This window comes from Talpa occidentalis, unplaced genomic scaffold, assembly GCF_014898055.3.
Source record: "Talpa occidentalis isolate TD23 unplaced genomic scaffold, MPIMG_talOcc4v2.1 talOcc4.13, whole genome shotgun sequence".
In the NCBI taxonomy this organism is placed as follows: Eukaryota; Metazoa; Chordata; class Mammalia; order Eulipotyphla; family Talpidae; genus Talpa; species Talpa occidentalis.
In genome coordinates, this window is record NW_023601322.1 from 39,060,600 (window position 1) to 39,087,747 (window position 27,148).

Genomic DNA, 27,148 nt, shown 5'->3' on the forward strand with positions numbered 1-27,148 from the left:
CTTCCTTGGTGACATCACTATCTAAGCCCTCTGAAATATGTTTTTTCTACAATTCCTTATTTTGAGGGGGCAAATGTAACTTAGCAGCAAATGATTACACTTATAATCTAGTTATTAAGACCACTCATACTAACTTAGACATGCAAATATTTCTTGAATTTGCCCAGACAGAACAAGTTCTCTAGTCCCCCCAACAGAGATTCTACTCAAGGTATCAGCCTTCCATCTACAGGCTACATGAAGAGCTCTCTAACTTTTTTTGTTTTCTAGTCCTGCTTGTTTCCATTTTCCACAAGATATCACAATGGTTTTCCTAAAATGTAGATTTAATTGTTTCCATTTCCTTACTAAAAGATTTTATTGTTTCCCAGTGTGTTTAGGACAAAAACCAAATTCACTCCTTAACTACTACTGAGTTACTGCGTTTCTAATTTAGAATAAAGCTTGTGGTGATACCCAACTTAGCAACAAAAATTGTTTAATCACGCTTAAGCCAGGATAGGCCCTCTAGTTGGCCTTCTGACCTGTTGGTGTGACTTCCACACAACTGTGCAACTGACTCTGTTCAGGTTCCAGAGCATGGAGGTTCAAGAATTTCCTTGGCTTAGGCTGTTAGGGTACAGCAATTATGGGTGGTAAATGATAACTATATTTATGCCTAAATGAATGAGAATCCAGTTCATACAGGCTTACCCTGAGTCTGGTAAGAGGCACCCAGACTCAATAAGTGACATCTTGCTGAATTGTTTGGCTTTATATTGCTAGACCTGGAGAGAACAGGTAGACTTTCTCAAGGTCTGGTGTGACTTCATTCACTCAAATCTTATCAGCAGTTGAGCACTCTCCTGGTAAGGATTTTGAGGTTTGGAATCTTTAAGTTCTTTAAAATCTGGAGAATATAGCTAATCATTTGGCCATATGACTTCTATCTGTATCCTCCAGGTGGAAGATGGAATGCTGCCACTTAACCTAGAAATGCCTGGCCTGGTCAGTTTCAAAGTCCAGTTCTAAAAGGCAATGACAGTATTCTCTAATTCAGTACTTTTAATCACCTTTTGCAAAGACTAACAGTATCATAACAGACATTAGAATGCTATGTTTAAGTCACTAAATACAGATAATACATGGATTGGCTAAATACAGATAACTTACATAGATTAATTGTCACACAAGTAATTGCAATATCATCCTATTTTATAGATTTAGAAACTGAGACAGTTTTTTTAATCCAAAATAACACTGTAGGTGGAAGTGCCACGATTTGAGATAAGGCAGTAGAAATTAAGAGTCTGCACTCAGCATTTTGCTATACTACTTTCCTAATCACCTTATCCTTAATCAGTATAGCAAAGCGCTATATTGCTTTTGGTGTAAAATCCAAATTTCTCAACAAGAAATGGCCTTCACAACTTGACCTAATTATTTTCCTACTCTCAACTCTCACCCATCCTATGCTCTGGCAACACTAATTATATGTTAAATATGGCATATTTACGCCTTCACACCGGGTCTTCTCTATAGTTTCCCCCCCCCTTCTCTATTTCCCCTAAATAAATGTCACCCTCTTCATAAGATTGTCTCATTTTCAAATTTAGGTCCTTTCCTTTTGTTCCTATAGCCTGTGTAAGCACAGTGCAGGACAGACTACTGTATTAGTTAATGCATCAACCACAGAACAGAATAAACCAATTGAAGGGTGAGGTCTTAACATTCTTAAGAGCCCAGCATAGATCTTCAAACATAAACAGCCAATCAAAACATTTACTAAATAGGACATGTGCCAAAAGGAAACACTGTAGATATTTCTGGAACTTTCAGGATGTCTCTAGGTTGTAGAGGTCCAAAGCTTTTTTTTTAATCTCTACTATTCTAAAGCCCTTTTCCATCTAGAAGTTTGCTCCTTTGCCACCCAATTCTGAAGCTTCTAGTCTTTTGCTAATAGTCAAATAATTCTGCCAAGGTGTTTAAATATTAACTGACAATTCTTGGAAAAGGCAAAATTGATGATGTAATTGAGTTATTTTGAGACAGAGATTTACTTGCTCCCACAGGAGACAGAATCAGAAAAGGAACCACAGCTGGTAGAGATTGCAGATCATGCCAAGATACTCTAATTGCCTACACCTACTGATACTGTGCCTTGAAAACTTAAGCTTTAGAGCTATAGTTCCTGATACCGCTGCTGACTAGTTTAGCTGGGCCACCTCACACTGAGGAAACTGACTTCCAAAAGGTTACCTTTAAGGATACCTTAAAATCAAATCTAAACTCTTTAAACCAATAGTCAAACGCCCTCCATAAAATTTTTTTAGGCTGTGTGGAGGACAGCTGCAGAGCAGGGACAGACAGTGGTCCTCCATTGGCCCAAGGGGTTCACCACCCCAAGGTGAGCTTAGAGAATTTTCTGGGGGCTCTTTAATGAATGCATACCATGTGATGTACATATGGAAATCCTGTGTCATCATCTTTCAATTCCTCAATAAACCATATACTCTGTGAATTGAGAAACTTTGCTAAATATTAAAGTAATAACAATAATAAATGTAAAGAGATGGGGGAAGCCCGCCATAATCTTGCTCTACCCAAGCTATCTGATGTCATTTCCTACTATTCCCATGAACAACATAAACTCCCCATTATATTAAGATCTGATAGGAAACCCCTCACAATCCTTTCCAGCTAGTTACTCTGTTTAAAATGTTATCTATCAAGTCCACAACCAGTTCCTTGATTCTTTCTTTCCTATTTATGGAAGAGCCCTAAGACCCACCTGGTTTTCTTCTCTGGGAAATTATCACCACTGAACTCTGCTCCTTGGGGTTCTTCATTACCACCACATTTTCCCACACTTGGCTGGCTGCAGATTGAAGGGGAATCATCCCTCTTTCCTCTCACCTTCTAGAAATACCACCCTAGGTGCCCATCCCGCTTTAAAAAAAAAAAAAAAGTTTTACTACAATTAGGAGGAAAAAATCAACTAAAATAAAAAACAACAGATATAAAGTGGATGCTTAGTTACAAAAATTCAGTCCTCAAATTGAAGCAAGTCAAAAGAACCATAATCCACAGGAATGTCTCTTTTCTACTCAGGCAGATATAATCTAGGCAGGGAGAAATTAAAAAAAAAAAGCAGAACAAATATATACATATATACACATACATATATATTATATATATACATATTTATATTTAAAAAAACACTTTTTTGTGGCAGACAATTAGGTCTGTCATATCATGACAAGGGTCTGTGGAAAACATGATCTGGGGCTATAGACCATCATTAACCTATTTTAAAAAAAATACAACTTTTAATTCTGAAGTAATTTTAGATTTGCAGGAAAACTGCAAAGTTAGGAAAGAGTTAGGAAAAAGTACTACAAAGTTAGGAAAGAGTACTACAGACCTAACTCCCCCTGTATTAGTATTGTACATTTGTCGTAATTAATGGAAGAATATTTATACATTATTATTAAGTAAAGACCATATTTTATTCAGATTCTAGAGTTTCCCTTAATGTCCTTTCTCTATTCCAGGACCCATTTTAGTCATGTCATGTCTCCTTAGGCTTCTCTTGGCTTGAGTTCCTCAGCCTCTCCTTGTTTTCGATAACCTTGACAGCTTTCAGAAACACCACTAAACTCTCTTTTCAAATGAGTGACCACTTCCTAACCTTTGCCTACAGTTTGCCAATCTTTCCTTCTTGGAATAGCTCCTAAAATTCTTGTCCATAATAGCATTTTATCACAATCCTGGGGATGGGAACAAGTTACTTTCAAAGTGTCTGTAAGGTCAAATTATTTTCATAATAGTACTAAGGCACTGTCTATTCTCATTTTCTCCCTCGGGTGGAGTGGAGTTTTCCAAAGTTTATAATGAAGACACTATGACAGCACTCTAATGGCTATAGACTGTGGGCTTGTGTTTTTCAGAATTTTCAAAAATAGAATATAAATATGCATATTTATTTAAATTTTAATTTTATATATTTTTTACATCATTTTTCATTTTTGCACAATGTATGCATTTTCATCTTGGTTATACTCGTCATACAACACCCCCCCCATGTGTCTGGTTTATAGTTGCTTATTGATTTTGATTTTTACTTTATTATAATTAGTCTTTTTCCTGGTCTCTTATTTAGATTTTCTAAATTCCTGCTATGAGTGAGACCATCCAGTACTTTTCTTTTTCTTTCTGGCTTATTTCACTGAGCATGATCCCTTCCAGCTCCATCCATGTTGCTGCAAATTGCATGAGTTTATCTTTTTTGATTGCATTTAGAAATTAACCCAGTTCTCAGTTATGCTGTGTTTTTATTAGTGTGTTCTTATTACTCATTTTCAAATATACCTACTATAATGTACAGATCTGTGAGGATGAATTTTCTTCAGATACTTCAACCAACACATATTGCAACAGGTTGAAAGAAAAAGAGGAGAATCCAGCTGTCTTCTATTATGACACATTAAACAAATTACAAAAATGCAAAATAGTACTATTCTCTTCAATTGTTTGAGAAAAATAGTGATTTTTAAGATATAAACATGTTACTTAAACATAACTTTAAAATCACTTAATATCTTTTAAATTTATGAAATGACAGATACCAATAGATATAACCAACAGAATTAGAAATTGTTTAGGGTCCTTGATTTTTAAGAGTATAAAAAGGTCTTGATCAAAAAGTTTTAGAATCACAGCATTTAACAGTCTTCCATTTTCAAGGCCTTCCTCAAATCTTTACCCCCTTCTATAATCATTTCAGTCTTCCAAGAGGTTAGAGAAGGAAAGGATTAAGTGATACTTGCAGTTTTTTTCCAAATTGTTTTGCCTGCTAAAACACTGTCTTCCCAATAGGACATTAATAAACCCCAGGGTGATTTTTTTGTGGCTGTTGAACGATGAAAATGAAATTTATAGTTCTGAGGAGGTAACATCAAATATTTTATTGCTGAATTAGTTTTGAAAGTGAAATTTGTTGAGGTTAGGATGTATTTGAGATTTCTGCCTGCCTTTATGGATAATTACCTGGGGGAATTTAACACGCAAAGTATGTATTTATTAGTGTCTATGTACTGATTTTGTTCTTTTATGCCTGCTGATCATTTGGCCTTGTAAACAAGACCTTAATAGACAGACACACACACAAACAATAACAAGTGTATAACTACACTTGCCAGTAGCATAGCTTTCTTCCTTCAGTTGCATGAGAACTTTTATCAAATTAATTTTCCTTTATAATATAGCTAATTAACTCTTTTTTTTTTTTTTTTGCCTGTTCACAACTAGCACTCTTTAAGTGGAACAAAAATTTTCGCTAACGGGCCTCCCTGGTGGCGCAGCGGTTGAGCGCTGGGTTGCGAAGCTGCCCGCAGCCTCTGCAGCGCCGGTTCAATCCCCAGCTGCTCCCCGGCCACCGGAGGAGGGTCCCACATGGCGCGCAGACCTCTCCTGCCGCCCGCTGCTCCCCTCAGCAGTGTGCTTCGGTCCTTCTGCCTGCTCTGCTCCCTGCTCTGGCTCTGGTGAATTCTCTCACCCTCCCGCGCTTCTGACTGTACCCAGTGCTTGTATAAATAAATAAATGAATAAATAAATAAATAAATCTTTAAAAAAAAAAATTTTCGCTAACAATGTTAGGAAGTAAAGAACATTTATGTAGCTTTAAAATTTGGATTTCTTCACGACCTTAATTTGAGGAACACAAACTCTCAAAGGAAGCACTCTTGATTGCAAGCAAACCCTCAATAAAGTGGCAATCTTTTATTCTTCCAATGAGATTATGAAACGGAGCAGCCTGAAAACCAGAAACCAATGTGACGTGAATGTAAGAGTGGGCCATTACAAAAAAGTTTCAATGTTAAAACGCAAGCAGGTGATGAGAATTCCTAATTGTTTTACAATATGTAGAACACAACTGAATATAGATCTGGGGGAGGGAGAGTGTGACTGGGTTTATCTTTTAATATTTCGAAAACAAGAAATTGCCCAGTCAGGATAACCACACTTGTCAAATTAGGCAACGGCTTCCTAACCACAGCCCTATCATGCTGTTTATTATTCAGCTGACTCACTGGGATGAAAAACAAGATCATGCTTGCCAGCATTTCTAAGCAAGTCCTGCCCAGATACTCGCTACGGCCTTTGGAAAACAAGGGGCAGAACCAGACATGGGGCCTCTGGCAGCCCCGGTCACCCTCCCCGTCCCTGCCACTCCCACCCGACCGCCCGCCCCCCATTTCTGAGTTCGCTGGGCTCCCGCCTAGAACTTCCCAAGTCACCAGCGGAGCCGTTTCGGCGCCTGTCACTCCCTCCGAGCCCCCCGAGAGAACCAGTCCAGGCAGATGCGTCAGCTCCGACAGCCACTCACCTTGCTGGCACCCCAGGCCGCCGCTGGCCCGGGCTCAGGAGACGCTACTCCGACTAGATCCATGTAAGGAAAGAAGTGCGCAACGAGAACAGAGCAGAGAGGTGGCACAACGGCGAAGCAGCCTTAGCAGAGGAGACAGGCAGCGGGGCAGGGGCGGCGGGCTTGCTGGTGTTGAAGTTGAGATGACAGATGGCGGCGGCGACGCCGGCGGTGGCCGCGTCCGGAACTAGAACTCGCCTCTTCCGCCCTCTTGGGGGCGGGGCGGAGACTGTCGCTTTTGATTGGCCCCTCTGTCCAGGCAGTCATCACGTTCCCCCGCCCCTGGGGGCTGGACTTCCGGTCGCTGTCTGCGGCGGGGTCTTGTGGTCAGTCTAGCGTGTGGAGCAGCGCAGGGGCGGCAGCGGCTTCGTCTGGCCGGGAGTGGCATCCTGTGGCCGGCTTGTGTTCTCCCGCGGCCACGTTCTCCTTCCTTCTCCCTGCCTGTCCACAGCCCCGCTGCCTCTAATTAAACTTTATTGACTTGCTTTTTTTTTTAAAGATTTTATTTATTTATTTATACAAGCACTGGGTACAGTCAGAAGCGCAGAAGGGTGAGAGGATTCACCAGAGCCAGAGCGGGGAGGCAGAGCAGGCAGAAGGACCGAAGGACACTGCTGAGGGGGGCAGCGGGCGGCAGGAGAGATCTGCGCCCCATGTGGGACTCTAGCCCGGTGGCTGAGGAGCGGCTGGGGATAGAACCGGCGCTGCAGAGGCTGAGGGCAGGTTCGCAGCCCAGCGCGAAACTGCTGAGCCACCAGGGGAGGCCCCTAAATTGCTTTGACTATATGAGGTTAGACTAGTTAGTAATGAGTCAAGGACTGGTTTAACAATTGTTAAGTGATGATGAAGTAAGACATTTAATGAGCAATATCAAAGATGTTGTAGAGAAAGCAGATGCAGGTTATTCTCAAAATAAGCCACAATGAAGCAATAGTGAAGGTGACTTAGCTGAGGGATCAGATTAAAATGTGTCGCGAGCATGATAGATAAGCTTCAGTCAGAAGTTGGCTCTCAAAGAGAATTTTATTCCTATATTGGTCATACACACACTTAAGTTCATACAGGCAATCCAACCCCAAGTTCCCAAAGTACCTTTGAAGACAGCTGCCACGAGTCTTAGCCGTGCCTTCCGCCTAGGTGGAAGTCCTTAGGCCGTGGAAGTGGAAGTCTCTAGACTCGATGGCACTTGATGGCCGGCAGTGCGGATGGTCATGCAGGGTGTTGAGCTGATAGGCCACTGTGCTGCTGTCAGGGAGCAGGCAGTCAGGGAGCAGGCCACTGGGTAGTGGGGAGCGCCGGGAAGTGCAGGTTGGTTCGCAGTGTGCTGAACTGGGGAGCAGGTGAGGAAAGGTTTGGGCTGGAGGGCAAGTCTGAGTCCAAAGGGAGGCAGCGAGCTGGACTTCGGAAGAGTAGCCTTTGGCAAGTCCTTTGCTCCAAGCCAGTTTTTAGGACTGCTCTGAGTCTGCTTCAGGTAGCTGCTCCTTTTATGCCTTTTTATCAGGTTTAGGCTCAGGCACCATCTGCTTTATCAGTCTTTAACACTCAGTATGTGGCCTCAGCTACTTTCACTCAAGTGCTCGCAGGCACCTTAATATTTTCAGTTTTACTGGTAAGTTTTATATGTTCATTACAAAATTCCAGGATGTTAGATGGCTTAGCCATATGGACCTTGAAACTGCCCAGTATGATAGCAGGGCTGGGTGTGGAGTGGAAGAATGTGAGCAGGTACCAGTATCTTAATGAATCCTAGGGCATGTTAGGGATAATTAGGCAGCCCCAAGGACAGTGCAGGGACTTCAGGAGAGTTAAGGAAGGCTCCAGAGATGAGGGCCACAAATTCCAAAGGGGACTAATCAAACACCCCAGGACTAAGGTCAACAGGACTTTCCAAATTGAGGAAAATAAAGAAAAAAGATAAGGGCAGGGACACACAAACTTAGCTCTGGGCACTGAGACATTTAGGCAGTGAGGGAGACCACCCAGAACTAACCAATCACAAAGAGACAGGTGGAGCTTTAGAATAAATACTCCCTGAGACACAATTCCACATTGACTCCCTTACCCCTCCCTGGTCTGGTTCCCAATGGAACCAGAGTTCCAAGTGGGACTGGGAGTCCCACTTTATTTCTGTTCCTTTTCTCCTCAATAAACTTTTTCTTTCTCTAAAGAAACCTGCCTCTTCTTGCTTGCTTGCCTGAGCATCTGCGAAGTTCCTGCTGTAGCTTTGTGAGACACCAACCCATGGTGGTCTAGTGGCTGGGACTCAGCACTGCCATTGCAGCCCGGTAGCCATTCCTGGCTGGGAGACTAGGTCTGAAAACCTACAATTCTGGTATCATTAAGAGAATGTGCAGATTGTAGCCCAGAGGTTGGTAATTGATGCTGGTAAGGAAGCCTAGAGAATGATAGGGGGATTGTTAGGGATGCCAGATGACAGCCAATTTTCCTGAGGAGGCAGAAGTAGAGTTCTATTTGGGAGATGGACTGAAGGGTAAAGAGTTCCGACCGTGTTTTCTGCCCTGGACACCAGAGAGAAGTAATAGTCCCAGAGGACATTCAGGTTTTATGTGAGACAAGGAAGAGAGAGGTCAGGCTGTGGAGACAAGCAAAGTAAATTCATCATTAGATGGAGTTCTGGGGTAAGCAGTGTTTGTGAAATTTTGAACGACTAAACCAACTCTGCAGAAAGTCAAACTCTGAACCACGGGAATATCTTTTCACAAAGGGGTTTCTTAAATAAGAGGGTCACACAGTCACAGAGTCATTGGATTAGCTCTCTAATCAAGCTGGCCCCCTGAATGGCATGTCGAACTTGCCGTGATTATATTCTGAGGAAAGGAATAAAAGGAGTTGTAGGACATAAAGGGAGTGAGGGGCTTCTCATTCCTACTTCTTGGGAGAAGCCAGGCGAAGTAGGCATCCTGAGTTACAGTGTTTGTCTTTTCCAGCAGAGGTAACAGGCTTAATGGCAAGTAGAGGCTTGCCCTGATGCTATCTTTATCTCCAAAGGGACACAGAATTCTGCTGGAGAGGTGACGCAATTAATTCTCAAGTTCCCCCAAAAGCATCTGGAGAGTCAGTTATAAGCAAGGGGGACGGAGGAAGAAGGAAAACAGGAGGATAGAGAGGAGTTGCTTTTAAAGTAAACAAGGGAGAGGCCTGGTTAGGGGCAGTTTCCTTCAGAGTGTGCCTCTACTCAGGAACTCACATACTCCTTGCAACTAGTTGGCTGTATGGTTCTAAGTTGGCTCTAGATGGTTCTATGTTCTTTTTGCAGCAATAGCTCCTGCAAAAGATTCTACTGAGAACCGAACATCTGAAAAGGCACATGCTCAGGGGAATGTGAGATATTTCAGGTGAAGCTCAGCACTGGGGAAAAAAAAAGGGCAAGGGGCCATAAAAGGTAGGGGGAAAGGAAAGGGTAGAGCCTTGCCTTAATCCTTTTTTTTTTAAAGATTTATTTATTTATTTATACAAGCACTGGGTACAGTCAGAAGTGCAGGAGGGTGAGAGAATTCACCAGAGTCAGAGCAGAGAGCAGAACAGGCAGACTGATGAAATACACTGCTAAGGGGAGCAGCAGGTGCGGCAGGAGAGGTCTGTACGCCATGTGGGACCCTCGCCCGGCGGCTGGGGATCGAACTGGCGCTGCAGAGGCTGCGGAGGCTGCGGAGGCCGCGGGCAGCTTTGCAACCCAGTGCTCAACCGCTGTGCCACCAGGGAGGCCCCCTTGCCTTAATCCTTAATTCCACTTTACAGCAAAACGGTCATTATCCCATTCAAGAACTCACTATTAAATGACAGGACTATATGCTCTTATTGTAAACCACACTTTTCCTATATGTATATGTAAATTGTAAACTTTATAAATATTGTATATTTCCTATAGTGTTCCTTTTTAAGCAGCATGTATTTGGTGACATTAGGTATATACCTTAACATTTAAACACACAACACACAGCAATTAAAATTGTTAACACATAATCAGATTTACAATCATCAGATGCAAACCTTCTTAGGCTCTATGACAAGGAGAATGTTGAAAGGATTTAACTTCAGGTATCCTCCCTATAGTATCTGTTGATAAACTCTGGTGCTCAGCAGAAATAAAGATATTCTAGAATTTGCACTGTCTAACCACATGGGATCATTTTCTGAAGGGAATTGGAAATAAAGTTCTTTAGTTGTTAGTAATAAAATTAAAGGGCCTCCCTGGTGGTGCAGGCAGTTGAGCGCAGCGCTGTGAAGCTGTCCACAGCCTCTGCAGAGCAGGTTTGATCCCGGCCAGGAGACACCCACATCGTGCGGCGGACCTCTCTTACCTTGCCCTCTGCTCCCCTAAGCAGTATATTTTAGTCAGTCTGCCTGTTCTGTTCCCCACTCTGTCTCTGGTGAATGCTCTCACCCTCCTACACATCTGGCCTGTACCCTGATTCTTGTATGCATGAATAAATAAATCTTTAAGAAATTAAATTAAATCTGTTTTTGTCAAATAACTGTTTCAGACAATAAATATTTAATAACAGCTTACAAACTCCTAGAACCCTATGGGAGAAACAAAGAACTTTGAGATTGTAGCTGAATTGGAGTGATAACTTATTCATACAATAACACTAATAATGGAACAAATTTCTCAAACAAGTACATGATTAAATGGCATTGATAGACAAGTACATTTTAGGATTAATCATGGATTGGTGGGATCTGGAAAGGTTTTGATGGAAGAGATTTCTTCCAACTAGGCCATGAAGACTAGAAACACTAAAATTACTTTAGGTGTAAAGAAGCACAGAAGACCAGGCATAAGGACAGGAAAGTTTGGCAACTCAGAATTTTCAGGTTACTAGGGTAGGAATGTTACGATAAGTATCTGTTAGGTTCATGAAGGACTTAACAGTTTTGAACTTTGTGGAGAAATTGAGTTCTTTAACTTTATTCTTTTTCCAGAATATTTTGCTTTCATATGAATTTTAGGACCAGCTTGTTAAATTCTGCAGAGAAAAGCTGGAATTTTTTTTTTTTTTTTTAAGAGGCATGTTTTATTTATTTATTTATTTATTTGTTTGTTTGTTTGTTTATACATGCACTGGGTACAGTCAGAAGCACGGGAGGGTGAGAGAATTCACCAGAGCCAGAGCGGGGAGCAGAGCAGGCAGAAAGACCGAAGCACACTGCTGAGGGGAGCAGCGGGCGGCAGGAGAGGTCTGCGCGTCATGTGGGACCCTCCTGTGGCCGGGGAGCAGCCAGGGATCGAACCGGCGCCGCAGAGGCCATGGGCAGCTTCGCAACCCAGCGCTCAACCGCTGCGCCACCGGAGAGGCCCGAAAAACTGGAATTTTAATGTGGCTTTATGTTGAATTTACAGATCAATTTGGGGAACATTACCATTTTAACAATATTGAATCTTCTAATCATGAACATAGGATGTTTTTTCATTTATTTTGATCTTCTTCAATGTTCTTTAATAATGCTTTGTAGTTTTCAGAATATAAACTTTTCACTTATTTGTAAACTTATTCCTACATATTTTATTCTTGTTGATTTTTTTTAAAGATTTATTTATTTATGCATACAAAAACTAGGGTACAGGCCAGAGATATGGGGGGTGAGAGGGTTCACCAGAGACAGAAAGGGGAACAAAACAGGCAGATTGACCAAAGCACACTGCTGAGGGGAGCAGTGGGCGAGTCAAGAGAGGACTGCTGCTCCTGGTGGGTTGCTCCCTGGATGGCCAGGAATCAAACTTATGCTGCATAGGCTGCAGTTTGCTTCATAGTGCTATGCTTAACCCCTTGCGCCACCAGGGAGGCCCCTGATGTTATTTTAAAGAAATTATTTCCTTAATTTTAAGATTGTTGCAAGTATATAGAAATTCAATTGATTTTTGCATATTGATCTTGTGTTTTTTAACCCCGCTGAACTCATGTATTAATTATTCTAATAATATTCACCAGTGGATATTTTGGATTTTCTATATACAACTTCTTGTCATCTGTAATAGAGCTAGTTTTACTTCTTTTGCAAGCTAGATACCTTTCATTTTATTTTCTTGCTGTATTCTCTTAGCTAAAACTTCTGATGCAGTGTTGAATAGGAATGGCAAGAACGTTTTGTTCCTGATCTTAGGGAGGAAAGCACTATCTTTCATAATGAAGTCCCTGCTAAGTGCAGGGTTTTCGTGGTGCCTTTTATCTGGCTGAGGAAGTTTATCTTATTGAGGAAGCTTCCTGTTATTCCCAAATTTTTAAAAAGATTTATTTTTATTTATTTATGCACACAAGAACTGGGGTGTAGACCAAAAGTGGAGTGGCGGGGGAGGGATGTGTGTATGAGAGAGGATTCACCAGAAACAGAGTAGGGAGCAGAACAGGTACATCTACTGAAATACACTGCTGAGGGGAACAGGGGGTGAGACAGGAGAGAGAGGTCTGCTGCACCATGTGGGTTAACTTCTGGGATAGCTTCATAGTGTTGAGACTTTAACCCCCGCTCCACTGGGGAGGCCCCCCAGGTTTTTTTTTTTTTGTTTAATGTGGAGAAGTATTAAATTTCGTCTGCTTTCTATTGAAATGATCATGTGGCTTTGTCTTTGTTTTGATGTATTACATTAATTGACTGGATGTAAAGTGTGCATTATCCAAGTAGATAGATCACAATTGGTCATGGTGTATATTCCTTTTTTATGCCATTGGATTCAAATTTCTAGTGTTTTCTGGGGATTTTTATATCTAAATTAATAAAAGGCATTGATGTTCTGTCTTTTTAAAGGGAAATTTAGGGAGTTGCCAAGAACAAATGCTGCTGCTTTGCTTTCTTTTGAGAATTCTTCATGCGTGATGTCAGCAAAATTAGTTATCAAAAAAGATGTGTGGGAGGAAAACACTACAAGGTATTGTTTTACCCAAGCTCCCCTCTTTTTTTTCCCCCCAACATTCATTGTGCATTTGTGGCTCCTTCATAAAAATAAGGAACTATAACCCTTTGGTTTCAAATACCTCAGTCAACAATATAAGCAGTGAAATCTGTTTTTTTGTGTAGAAAGTCTACCTCAACCTAATACGTAGCATCTTGTTTGTCAGTGTAAGACCTACTTATTTTCTTTTTATTTGCTCTTAGTTTAGTTTGCTCCATGGAGCAGAATAATGCACCTTTGAAAAAACCAAGACCTCTGATAAGATCTATCATCACTTTGCTGTACATGTCAATTTCTACTTGCATCGTTCTTTACTGTTCTTGTTGTTTCTGCTTGTTAAGCAAATTTTGTCAAAGAGAATCAATTCAGTAATAACTAGTAAATAATAAGGCTTCGATTGAATTTGTTCATTTACTTAAAGAACTCAGAGGAATCTTAGGTAAATAGCAATTACTGATTTTAATCAAATTCTATTGGGCAAAATTTTCTTTGTAAGGACTATTTAACTCAATGTCAATAATTATTTATCTTTATGTAGAGACAACACATCCATTGTTTGCTTGGATAATATATTTGATAAGCAAAGTTATATTTATAATACATAGGGAAAGTACAATATAAAAGAATGAAGATTTCCTGCTGTATGTGGTATTTAAAAAATTTTTTTTGTATGTTTCTGGGCCTCTCTGGTGGCACAGGTGTTAAAGTCTCAAGCTATTTCTAGCCCCTGAGGCATGAGTTTGATCTCCAGCCAGGGAGATACCCATACAGTGCAGCAGACCTCTTCTGTCTTCCCTGCTGCTCCCCTCAGCAATGTATTTCAGTAGATCTGCCTGTTCTGGGTTCCACTCTGTCTCTAGTGAATCCTCTCACCACCAACCCCCATCTCTGTCCTACACCCCAGTTCTTGTATGCATAAATAAATAAAACTAAATCTTTTAAAAAAACATATTGTTTTGGTGTGTTTCTATAGAACAGGAATGGGAAATAATTGCTTCTCTAGTTCCTGACAATGTCTACGAATATGTTTTCTTGTATATTTGCTACTGTTTGCTAGAAGCACAAGCAAGCCAATTTTCCACTTCAGTGATTAGAACTAGAGGCTGTGCTTAAAACTTAACATTTGGAAGTATTTCTTGTTTTAGGGAAATGTTACCATAGTGGACTGTTTCAAAGAAAAAAGATAAAGCTATATTCATTTTAAAGTCCATGCCCCTTTGTCTCCCTCCTTTTAAAGTATCATTTATTGTTAACTATTTGGGATCATTTGAAAAAGCATTACAAACTCCATGCAGAAAACTGAGTAAAGCACAGATAACATTTTGGTCCCACAGTTTAGAAACAGCTCTAAACATTCTTTTTACTAGGGTGTGGCGAGTAGTTTCGTAAACGACTTCGTTTCCACATTTATCAAGTGCCACTTTTTCACAGTGACCCCTCTCTGCCCCTTCTCTACCGGCGGTCGCGGCAGGGAGGAATCTCAACTCCCCAGGCACAGCCACAGCTGTGTCCCCCGCCCACTGCCAGTGCTGGGCCTGCGCAGGCGCGGCCCCTTTAAAGGGGTCCAGCATGGGGGGGGGGGCGGGTTGGTCTCTGCGCCGATTGGCGGAGCTGGGAGCCACGTGGCTGTCCCGGCGAGGCCGCGGCGCGGATTCGGGTGGCGGCCGGGGATCCTGCAAGGTCCCTTCGGGCTGGGGCGTGAGTTCACTGATGTGCTTGAAGAACTGCCTGGTTGGGGTCACCTTTTGTATGTGCTACCTGGCTTCTTACCTCACGAACAAGGTGAGGGGGCGGATCTCGGGGAGGCGGGGATTGAGCGTGGGAGATTTGAGATCCATAGTCGTCCATGAAACAAATCAGCCTCCACCTTTTTAATCATTTCTTTTCCTGTTGATAAAGAGGCCGACTTTGCATGTCATGCACCTTTGGAAATACAGTCTGTTGGACCCTGTTGTGCCTGTTTCCCTGCCTGTAAAGCATCCTTTTTTCAGTCTTGCTAGAAACTGCGTTTTTTGACTAGCAAATTCCCAGGAACTTAATTTTGGGCTGTGTGGATACTTTTAAGGGATTGAAAGCAGTTGGCTCCTGTTCTGGGGAGAGGAGGAATAGGAGGAAAAAATCAAACACATCGTGCCCTCTTTTCTAAAAACATGCCCCTACTCCAGAACCCCACGATATGCTAGAAATCTTTAAATGGGGAGATATCAGCTCTTACCCATCGCTCCTGCACCATTCCCAAACCCATTTTTTATGTCTTCATCCCAGGCACTTACAGTGTATGCAAGATTTTTTTTCGTGGAATTATTCTTAAAATGAAAACTTAATTTTGTTTAAATTAACGACATGAAACCCTTTTTACGAAGAGGCAGAAAAGCAGTACTACCATGTTTTTGTTTTGTTAAGAGGGGGAAACTGGCCTTGGATTTGGTACCATGCAGAAAATGTGGGACCCCCTGTATGCTAGTGTGAAGCAACGCCTCCTATTTTGGATTCTGGGCTAGACACCAAGCCAAGTGGTGATGCTCTACCCAGGACAGCCTTCCTCCATTGTGGGGTCTCAATTGCTCTCTCCTCACTCTATCCTCCCCCCTCACCGCCCTTCTTGCTCGTGTGTAAGAACCGTTCGCAAAGAGCATTTCCTTATACGTGTTCGTCTTCAGTATATTCAAACAATGGGCCTAAACTCCATTCCTTGTCCAGTTATCTTTTTTGTTATGGCCATGGGCTTTTAAAGATTAATACAGATTTGCAGGGAGTCAGTGATGGGTTTGCATCCTTGCTCCGTGTACTTGGCCTTTGAGACTTAAATCTCGCTAAACTTAAACTTGTAAACTTTAAGAAGGGATTAAAAAGTCCTCTTCACCAATTAAGAATATAATCAAGTCAACATAAAGCACAGAAAATTGTTTGGATAGGCACAGGTTCTCTGCTATCTAGACAGTTTTTGCAGAAGGTAAAGTGTAATCTCTCATCTGGTAAGTGATGACAACAGTGAACTGGTGAAAGAAACTCATCAAAAATGAGCAACCTTAACTGAAATTTTAACTTATTGTTTGTCTTCTTTTTGGAAGACTTATAAGCAAGGCAATGAAATTTTATTTTCCAGGTCTTAGGGGAAAAAAAGAAAAGAAAGTTGATTAGAAATTAGATCTCTAGTGATTTTATTATATCCCCAAATATTGAAATATTATAAATGAAGCTGGCTTCTGGGGAAAAAAAGTTTTGCTTCTGGGTGGGAAAAAGTCCTCTTCAGAGAGTTGTGAGGATTAATCTAAATGATGTTTGTAGGGTGATTGATCAAATACCTAACATCACGGTAAATATTCCAAAAAGTAAGTGGTAGTTAACTCTTTGATGGAATGAGGTGGGAAAAGAAACACAATCTTTTACTTTAACCCTTGGGGTATGACACAGTAATTATTAGCATCTCACAGATTTGTTTTTTCATTATAGGACAGGTAGTTAAACTAGAATTTTTCGTAGCACTACCTCAGAAATATGTGAATTTGTGAAATCCTCGCCTTTCTAATTTCTCTAGCTAATCTTAATTTGTCTAGCTAACTTGATGAATGTATTGATATTTCACTTTAAAATTATCTCCAAAATTCATCAGAAGGGGCAGAGAAACAGGTCTTCCATGAAAACCCACAAGCTATGGCATTGTTTTAAAAAAGTGTATCAAAAAAAATTCAATAGCAGATAACATTTATGTCATAAAAATTAATACCCCTCTGGATACAAAGTTGCATTTGTGGCATTATTTTTGTGTTTATTGGGGCACTACATCATTTTATTAAAAAATGCAATAGAGATTGAGTACCTGCCTTGTGTATCATGTCTCAGAGTACCAGACAAAAACAAACAAAACTTGGTATATTAAGAATAATATTATTCCTAATATTACCCATATTAGAAATATCTAACATGAGTAACAGAAATAATAGATTCCTAAAGACACCCTCAGAATTTAAACAGTAACACAGCGACATCTTTCTGCATTTCCCAGGATGGTTCAGGGTTTGGGGTTAGGACTGTTGGGTTGAGCTGTGGTATAATAACAGCAGGGGGCAGAAGAGAACAGCCAGCGAGGAGATTATATGAAGGGGAAGATTATATGAAGGAGGTGACTTTAAAAGTGATGGAGAGGAATGCAAGACTCAGGGGTGTGTGAGGTGGTCCTGGACTCTGGTAGTGTCTGTGTAATTCTTAGCTATGTCCTTGTTTCAACCTGGAGAATCTTCTCAACCAGGACAGTCAAACTTTCTCTGGCAGCAGGGTTTGGACCAGGTAGAGGAGGGGAAGGGAGCTGTGCAGTGGACACCCTGTAAACTTTTGTTCCTGCATCTAATTTTTGCCAAGATAATTTTCTTTAGAAACAGTGAAGGATCCTCTCTTCCAGTTTTTAGAAGACTCTAAATGCTACTTTCTTTATTTTCATATGTCTTAGGTAGTAGTCTCTTTGAACTCTTTCCTTTTCTATTTGTAGGAAGAAAATTTGTTTTAAGAAATCACAGGCCTCCCCGGTGGCTCAGACAGTTGAGCACCTGTGCTGTGAAGCTGTCCGCAGCCTCTGCAGCATGGTTTCGATTCCCGTCAGGCCAGGGAGATTCCCACATGGCTCCGCAGATCTCTCCTGATTTGCCCGCTGCTCCTCTCAGCAGTGTATTTCAGTCAGTGTGCCTGTTGTGCTCCCTGCTCTGTCTCTGGTGAATTCTTTCACCCTCCTGCCTCTCTGACCTTGTAGGGTAAATGGTTTTCAGGCTTTTGGGACCTCCCACCATTAGGAGTGCCCTGCCTGGTGGGGCACCTGCAGTTGTTAGGTTTTTGTAAGCTGACTTGTTTACTTCTGTGGACCATGGGAAGAGTATTGGGATAGTCACAGAGAGAAGTGGAAGCAGAAGTTTAGGCAGGAGAAAGAAGCAGGAGAGAGAAGGGGAGAAAGAAAGCTAGGAGAGAGAGAGAGAAGCCCAGAGTAAAGACTTGCCAGGGGCTCAGGAGGCTTCCTGGCCTCCTGGCACCCCTGCCTGCTGTGTACCTGTGTAGGGTAAATGGTTTTTCAGGCCTTTCTGCCCTCCCACCATTAGGATTGCCCTGTCTGATGGAGGTAACCTCAGTTGTTACATTGTTATAAGCTATCTTATTTGCTTCTGTGGGCTATGGGAGGAGTAGTGCGAGAGAGTCACCAAGAGAAGCAGAAGAAGAAAGCTAGAAGAGAGACAGGAGAGAAAAGGGGAGAAAGACACCAAAGAAGCCCAGAGTGAAGACTTGCCAGGGGCTTGGAAGCCTACTGGCCTCCTGGCCCCCCGGGACCCCTGCCTGCTGTGTACTTATTTGCCACACTACATGTAAAGCTCAATAAAAGCCTGAGAAAGCCACAGAGGGCTCCAGGACTCCTCCTTTACCCATTTGGTCTGCTGAATCATAAAGAATATGCCCTGTGCCAGCCTGTCCTGCCACTGCAGACCTGTACACACAGTTCTTATATAAATAAATAAATATTTAAAAAAAAAAAAAGAAACCGCATGTATTTTAGTGTCACTGTTTAAAAATATATTGTAGGGCCTCCCTGGTGGTGCAAGGGGTTAAGCACTGCTCTAGAAGCAATCCACAGCCTCTGCAGCATGAGTTCGAGCCCCGGCTGGCCATGGAGAAACCCACATGGTGAGGCAGACCTCGCCTGATTCTCCCACTGCTCCCCTCAGCAGTGTATTTCAGTCAGTCTGCCTGTTCTGTTCCCCACTCTGTCTCTGGTGGATCTGCTCACCCCCTGCATCTCTGGCCAGTAACCCAGCTCTTGTATGCATAAATAAATAATTCTTAAAAAAAATAAAAATCTGTTGTTTAAAAGACTTGTTGACTTTTGTTTGAGGTTTCAACAGCAAGTGTTCTGACTTTCTTGGTTGGTGTGGAAGGTTCCTGTAGTAAACCAGCCCAGGGCCCAGGGCAGACAACTCAGCTGTTAGGTCTTCAATCTTGCAAGTTGAGGTGATTGCTTCAGCATTTTCCAGCTTTTCCAGGATCTAAGACAAGCCTCAACACACAGTAAACTAAATATTTGTTACCTTCATGAAGGTTGTTCTGGGTAATACAAGACATCACCCACATGCTCACTTAATCTTTTCTCCATCTGTATTTTAATATGAAAATATTAGGGGAAATAGGAGAGGGGAATATCTTGATTTATGTGAGTAAATAGACTTCAGGGGAGAATGAGGATCCATTTAATAAATATAGAGCAGAGCACAGAGAGTCAACCAGAGATGTCACATTTAGGCTCTCATATAAGGGAATTATGTGTGGACTAATCCAAAGGGAAAAAAATATGTGTAAGCTTGACCAATCCCGGTATATTTCATTGATTAGCTTATGTGAAGAATCAATAGAGTACCTGCCTAAAGCCATTTAATGATTTTAAATTTTTAAAATTCTCAGTCTTAAATAGAAAAAATAGAAAAAGATACCCAGAAGGACAAAAAAAAAAATTTCCTCATTCATAAAGTGCTGTCAATTTGATAAAAAAGACATAATAAACATACAAGTTCACCTTTGCCGAGTTGGCTAAAAAAATCTTTAAAAAGCTAAAGCAAAGTTCCACAAGACACCTAAACACAGTTAGAAAAATTCCTTAAATGCAAAAACCAAATAAAGCCCTAAAATTGGAAGGAAAACACAAGAAAGAGAAACAAAGAAGGGGGTTGGATTTTTAGGTAACTACACAGTGGTAAAGTAGATACCTGAGAATGCAGACATCCAAGGGCCTGGCTGGTTTTCTTGAGTGACTGCAGTTACAAGAGTCTTCAGGGGTCTGGGAAGGTGTGAGTGTCTGAGCATCCTCAGTATCAGACCCTGCTGCTGTGCCTTTCACTATATTGGTTTCGTTCTCCAACCAAGATGTGGCCAGGCTTTTAATAACCCCGGGGACAGCAGGGTTCATTCTCCCTCCACCTCACTGTATGATTTGGAGGATGGGGGATGGATAAAGACCCTTTTGAAACTTGAAGGTGCTTATATGTCTTCAGTAGGAATTTCTTTGATTATACAATGTATCTATTCTCTATAATTTGAAAATGTCAATTAATCTGGTACTTGTTTTTCAGTATGTCCTGTCTGTCTGGAAATTTACCTACCCTACGTTATTCCAAGGGTGAGTATCTTTTATGTTCTTTATATGCATTTGTAAGAAGTGTCCAACTAGTACTGTTAAATATTCTTTAAAATATTCTTAGTAGTATTATTTTTGTTATACAGCAACAACAAACGCAAGGAAACACTCGCCACCATACTTTTTATCCCCTAGATCCTTGCACACATCTCCAAACCACCTCACCTCAATTTGGTTACCACTGTCCACTAGTTCATTTTTATTTTGTTTTGACTGTTCATTAACTTTGTTTCCTTATATTGCACAAATAGGCAAAATCATCCATATTTGTTTTTATCTTTCTCAGTTTGCTTTATATAATCCCATCAAGTTCCTGCCATTTTGCAGGCAAAATTTCATCTTACAAGTAACAGTATTTTATATATATACCACATCTTTGTCCAATCATCTGTCAATGAGAACTTAAGTTACTTCCGTATCTGTCAGAGAACTTAAGTTACTTCCATATTTTAGCTATCGTAAATAATGCTGCAATGAACATTGTGGTACATCTGACTATTGGAGTTGATGATTTCATATTCTTTGGACAGATACCTGAAATGGGATCACTGGATCATATGATAGTTCTGTACTTAGTTATCTGAGGAAGGCCCATGTCACTTTTCGAAATGACTGTGCCAATTTACATTCCCAACAACATTTGTATAAGGTTTTCTTTTTCTCCACATTCCAGCCAACAGGCTTTTTGCCAGCAGGCTTTTTGAAGCAAGCCCTTCCTACAAGTGTGAGATGGTAGCACATTGTGGTTTTGATTTGTGTTTCTCTACTAAGGGGTCTATTGCTAAATTGTTTTAATTATTACACATATAAATATGTAGCCAAGCAAGTTATCCTCATTCTTCCTTTTAAAAAATGTTCCTTATATTGTCAAGTTTCTCCCTACCATTTCATGGAGAAACCTTTACAGTGTTGTCTATGATTATGTATATTTCAATTAATAAAGCCAGGACTTATTTGAGGCTTCAGACCAGGCATTGTCTCTCTTCAGTAAATAGGAATGCTTTTCTGGTCTTGATTGCTTTCTCTCCTTTCTCTAGGTGGAGGGAGTTTGGGAATTTATATGGGGGAAGGTATGATCTTTATACCTGAATTGTCTTTGTCCCTTCTTGTCTGTGTCAGACCAAATGTGCCCCCAACCTGCCCACCCTGCAATAGAATGCAAGGTCTGCAAATGCAAGAATTTTTTTAAGATCCGTTTTGTAGCTGAAGTATCTTTAATGCCTGAGAACAATGCCTGGCACATTAAGGGGTTCATTGAAGGCAGAGTAATTCATTCTGCAAATATTTATTGGTTTCATCCTTGTGCCAGGTACTGTTCTAGAATCTTGGGATACATCAGTAAAGAAAACACAGATCCTTTCCCTCCTGGAGTTTGCATTTCTCTCCTACGTTCCATAACTCTACCTGCAGTGAATGGCACCCTCTCTCCCGTTGCTTGACTCAGAATCCTGGGAATTATTCTTTCTTTATCTCCTTCATCCTCAATATTTGATTAACCATCAGGACCTCCTGGACATGTTTAGGATCTACCTTTTTCATCCCTATCACCCCTTCCTGGGTTGCTCTCACCTCTCAATTTACTCTAATGACTCCTAACTTGATTCCTGGCCCCTGGTCTTGCTTCTCTCAAAGACATTCCTTGTAAAGAGAGGGTGCTTTGCAAATGTAAAGGTGACAGTGTCCCTTACATAGTTGAGATCCCTCAGTGGGTCCCTGTTTTGAAGTCCCTGCTTGTAACATGGTCGATGTGGCCCTTCTCTCCAGTGTTAGCTCTTGTCACTCTTGCTTTTTTTTTTTTTTTCACTCTCGCTTTGTTTACTCAAATGTTAAGGTCTAGGTGAATTGAACTTATCTGGGCTTCAGACCAGCCATTGTCTCTTCTTACCTCTGGGGCCATTCTGGGTCTTTTGCTTTTTTTATATGATTCAGGTTTTTGCTGAATTTTTTGATTCAGGTTTTTCTTCTTTAAGAAGACTTACCCAACTCATTAGACTAGATTATTTGTCTCCGATAAGGTGGCTCATGCTACCTGGTACTCTTCCTATTGTGATTTTATCACACTTTGTAATTATTACTTAAGTAGCCTACTTCCCACTAGACCAAGGTTTCTTAACCTCAGTGCTGTTAATATTTTAGCTGGGTAGTTCTTTGTGGGGTCTGTTCTATACATTGTAGGATGTTTCCTCCTTTACTCATCACGCACCAGCATTAACCCTTCTTTCCCATGTCCCCAGTTGTGACAATCAAAAATGTTTTCAGAAATAGCCCACATGACTGAAGAACCACTGCTCTAGACCAGGCTGTTGGAGGGCATGCACTCTCTCTGTGTGATTTGCCTGGCTGCTTCAGTAAAGGCTTCAAAGAGGAGACTGAATCACATGCGATGAGCAGGTGTTGACCAACAACAAGGACATGGGAAGAACATTATGGGTCAGAAGATCGCACATGCAGCCCTTTAAATGACTGAAAGGGCCTGGCACAGTGCCAAGGCTGTGGGCCATTGGGTGTAGATGGAATGGAGCTGATCCTGGGAGAAGGGTGGGTGCAAGGTGTTGAAAGCTTGAGCATCACACGTAAGTGAACTTGTCGTGTAACAGTCTCAACTGTGGTACAGCAACAAATGTCTGTGTTGTAGTCACATCTAAGATGAAGGGTCTCAGGTCATAACTAAAATAAAGTTTTAGAATTTATTATGATTCACCTAAAATAAATAAAAAACAACAACAACAATTAGAGTGGAACAGGATGAAGTTAGGTCCATAGTACCCCTCTCACTCATTTGGCATGTGACTGAGCTTCTTGCAGTGGGAGAGGGAAGGGTGTTTATATCCTGTACTCCCCTTCATGCTAAGAAAATGGGTTTCATGCCCCAATTGTCTTCTATCAGAAAAGAGTCTGGGAGCTGCTGTCTGGGCATCAGGAAAAATCAGCTCTGTAACACAATTAAGTTTGCATTTTAGAACACTTTGACTACAAGAAGAGTAGGTGACCAGTGTTGTGGTCCAGGTATGAGATGATGAGAGTCTGAATTAGACAAAGGAATGGTGTGGAAGGCTCAGATTTGACAGCTGTTTTAGGGATAAAATCAACAGGATTTTATTAACAGATGAGGGAGGTGAGGACTGAGGCAGGGCTTGGATGAGTCTAGATTTCTGATTTGGCTGATTAGGGATAAGATGATCAGAGTAGAGAATGGGAAATTCAAGGTAAGGTTTTATGCTTATTGTATTTAGGAGTTTAAGGGCTGTCAGGGTTGCAGTATCCTTGAGGATAGGGAGTTGGAAATACCAGTGCAGAGTTAATGGGGGAGAGATAGCTGTGGGTGAAGCTGTTCAGGAAAAGTTAGGAATAAGAAGAGTATCAGTGTCAACACTGAATGGGACACTAGACTAAAGGAAACAGTAGAGGTTGTGAGCAAAAGTGTGAGAGACAAGAGGTGTAAGAAGGATCAGATGTTTGTATTTGTGTGAGTCAACAGACCTGCTGGGGCTGAGTATTGTTTGAGGCCATGACGCCCTGTTAAATTCACATTGGCCCTTGTCCTTTTCAGGTGGCAGACATTAATTGGTGGACTTTTGCTGCATGTGTCATGGAAACTGGGCTGGGCCGAGATCAACAACAGCTCAAGGTAGAACAATGTTTTCTGTGCTGGACTCATGATTCAAACCCTGCTTCCTTTTACATTATTTAATTTCTTTTGGTATGATATTAGGAAACTTGTGTGTTTGAGTTGTTTGGTCTTTCTCAGTTCCATCCTAACCTTGAGATTCGTGATTTTTATAATCTACTAGAACTCAAGTAGTGATTTCCAGGTTAATAATGCCACTAATACAATATTTAAATTAACTGAGAGAGTTTATCATACCATATTTATTTGACCTTATTTTACGTCATAGAACCACAAGAATGTGTTCTCTCAGCTTTAAACTTTCATTGTAAATTTTTAATTTTGAAATTATTTCCTTTCAGAAAAGTTAAAAATAGTACAAAGAATTCCCATACTCTTTACTCAGCTTCCTCAGTTATTACTTTGCCACATTTAAATACATTTCTCTTGATATATACTGTTGCATATTTTTTTCTGAACTATTTGAGAATAATTTGCAGATTTGAGAGTAAATACTTCTTTTCTTTACTTCTAAATTCTTTAGCATTTATTTTCTAAGGGCAAGGAAATTCCTTTACATGTCTAGAGTACAATTACAAAATCAGGAAATTAACATTCGTATACTACTATTATCTTGGCTACAGAGCATATTTATATTTTGCCAATTTTTTCAGTAATGTCCTTTATAACTCTTCCCCCCAGCCCCAACCCAAATTTTGATCCTGGGTGTAATTCAGATCATGCATTGATTGCATTAATTGTTACAATTCTATTGACAACTTTTCAAATAGATTTAAAAGAAACTTGAAAGGCCATAACATTTTTTAGTCAGTCTGAATTGGCTGTCTACTCCTGCCTCACCTAGATGAATCCTCATGATTCTTTAAAATCATGACTCATCTGAAATGATGTGCAAAATGAAAAGATGAAGTCAAAGTTCATATGAATAAGCTAAAGATCGCAATTGTGTGATCATCAGTTCAACTCATTTGTCTCTCGTCCAAATTATTTTGCCCCACTGCTCCATTAATTAGATTAACTGCTTAATTGCTAAGTTATCACTTTTCTTGGCATTCTGGAGGAGCTTTGAGAATGTGTACAGTATAAATATTAATTATTTTAACATCTTAAAATATAATACAGAAGGACAAAAACTAGTATTGAGTCTACAGGGAAGAGGGGAGACCCTGGGAACAGAGGTGTGGATTAATATCCCTGAGCCTATATATTATACTCCTTCTGAAAGAGTTTACCACACAATATGCTTAAATAATCCAAAGGAATAGTGCATTAAGATATAATTTTGCATTTCTGTGGTGTAGTGTCCTCAATTGGATAAAGTGGAATGCTTTTGGGACTTTCTATGTGCTACAAAGATTCTTCTATGTGATAAAACTTCAGGGATTTTCTTTGTGATGTTACCATACCATTACTCCATTGTTATAATGGCCAAGTGTCCATCAAAACAAATATAGGCCTGAAATTCACAAGTCCTGTGATAATTCTAATGTTTAGTCTATTCTGATTCCAAATGGTTGAACTTATTTCTCCACAGAAATAAGATATTGTACTAGAATGAGTCAATTAGATGTCAGATTTTGCATTGGGGTCCTCCAGAGGTGATCAACCTGGGTTTTCCACCCTTATGGTGTTCCTGTTTAAGGAAATTAGGATTTTCTTATAATTTTTTTAAAGATTTATTTATTTATGCATACAAGAACTGGGGTACAGATCAGTATTGTGGGGGGTGGGGCGAGAGGATTCACCTGAGACAAAGTGGGGAACAGAACAGGCAGATCAACTGAAATACACTGCTGAGGGGAGCAGCAGGCAAGTCAGGAGATGTCTGCTATGCTATGTGGGTAGCTCCCTGGCTGGGGATCAAACTCTGCTGCAGGGGCTGTGGCGAGCTTCATAGGTTGGGTCTATACTTTTTGAGATGAATTGTTTGGTTATTAACAAGTCTTTTAAACGTTTTACCTTAGTCATGTTTCCTTAGAAGCAATGTCACTGTTCATACTGAAGAACATCTGTAGTAAGAGATATAGAATGTAAATGTTACCATGTTAAAACAATTTTTAAGTGTGTATTTCAGTGGGCATAAAGTAAATTTACAATGTGTACAACCATTATAACCATCCATCTCCAAATGTCTTCATCATCCCAAACAAACTCTGTACCTATTAAGCAATAACTCCCGATTCTCCCTTTCCTCCAGCCCATGGTAAACTATTGTTCTACTTTCCATCTTTATGAATCTGCCAGGCCTAAGTACTTCATTTAAGTGTGATCATAGTTGCCTTTTGTGTCTAGCTTATTTCACTTAGTAAGATGTTTTCAAAGTTCATCCATTTTGTCATAAATATGAGGATTGCATTCCTTTAAAAGTCTGAATAGGACCTCCCCGGTGGCACAGCGATTGAGCACTGGGTTGTGAAGCTGCCTGCAGCCTGTGCAGCACCAGTTCGATCCCTGGCCGCTGAGTGAGGGTCCCACATGGCGCGCAGACCTCTCCTGCTGCGCCCGCTGCTCCCCTCAGCAGTGTACTTCGGTCCTTCTGCCTGCTCTGCTCTCCGCTCTGACTCTGGTGAATTCTCTCACCCTCCCGCACTTCTGACTGTACCCAGTGCTTGTATAAATAAATAAATAAATCTTTAAAAAAAAAAAGTCTGAATAATATTCTGTTGTATGTCTGCGCCACATTTTGCTTACCATTCACCCCTTGATGGACATCTTCATATTTTGATTGGGGACACAAGGAGTGATTGAACTTGGTAAAGAAAACATTTTTCAGGATTCTTTCATTGGAAGAAGTGGGCCTGCAACAGTAGAAGTTTGAGACCCACTGGATACTTTTGTCCCTTGAACCAGGCTGTCCTAGTTTTAACCCCCCTCTGAAGATTCTTGATCATACCCCTTTTCATCCTCTTGCTAAACTTGTGAAGGTCTTTTCACTTCTCTTAGGTGGTTTTACAGCCACACTTGTGGCTCACTAAACTTGTGAGGGGCCTTTTTACCTCATTCTTAGGTGGTTTTATAGCCACACTTGCGATGTTAGCT

General features: G+C 40.9%; 2 protein-coding genes across 6 annotated transcripts in view; one reads left to right on the forward strand and one right to left on the reverse strand.

Annotated features, from left to right (window-relative positions):
* RIOK3 (RIO kinase 3) overlaps positions 1-27,148 on the reverse strand; it is a 49,032-nt gene that overhangs the window by 18,423 nt on the left and 3,461 nt on the right. Inside the window, exon 2 of one of the 3 annotated variants that reach the window (XM_054694137.1) lies at positions 26,069-26,118. In XM_054694137.1, coding sequence (XP_054550112.1) covers positions 26,069-26,077 — 9 coding nt within the window. In that variant the 5' untranslated portion in view covers positions 26,078-26,118. Of the gene's footprint in view, positions 1-2,770; positions 2,925-6,367; positions 6,579-26,068; positions 26,119-27,148 lie in introns of those variants that run through there. The other 2 variants (XM_037508739.2, XM_054694138.1) reach the window with 2 other exon arrangements.
* The window catches only part of TMEM241 (transmembrane protein 241), a 158,193-nt gene continuing 146,002 nt past the window's right edge, over positions 14,958-27,148 (forward strand). For 2 of the 3 annotated variants that reach the window (XM_037508735.2, XM_037508737.2), the window contains exons 1-3: positions 14,958-15,101; positions 20,417-20,463; positions 24,032-24,109. In XM_037508735.2, coding sequence (XP_037364632.1) covers positions 15,030-15,101; positions 20,417-20,463; positions 24,032-24,109 — 197 coding nt within the window. In that variant the 5' untranslated portion in view covers positions 14,958-15,029. The remainder of the gene's footprint in view (positions 15,102-20,416; positions 20,464-24,031; positions 24,110-27,148) is intronic. The other variant, XM_037508736.2, reaches the window with a different exon arrangement.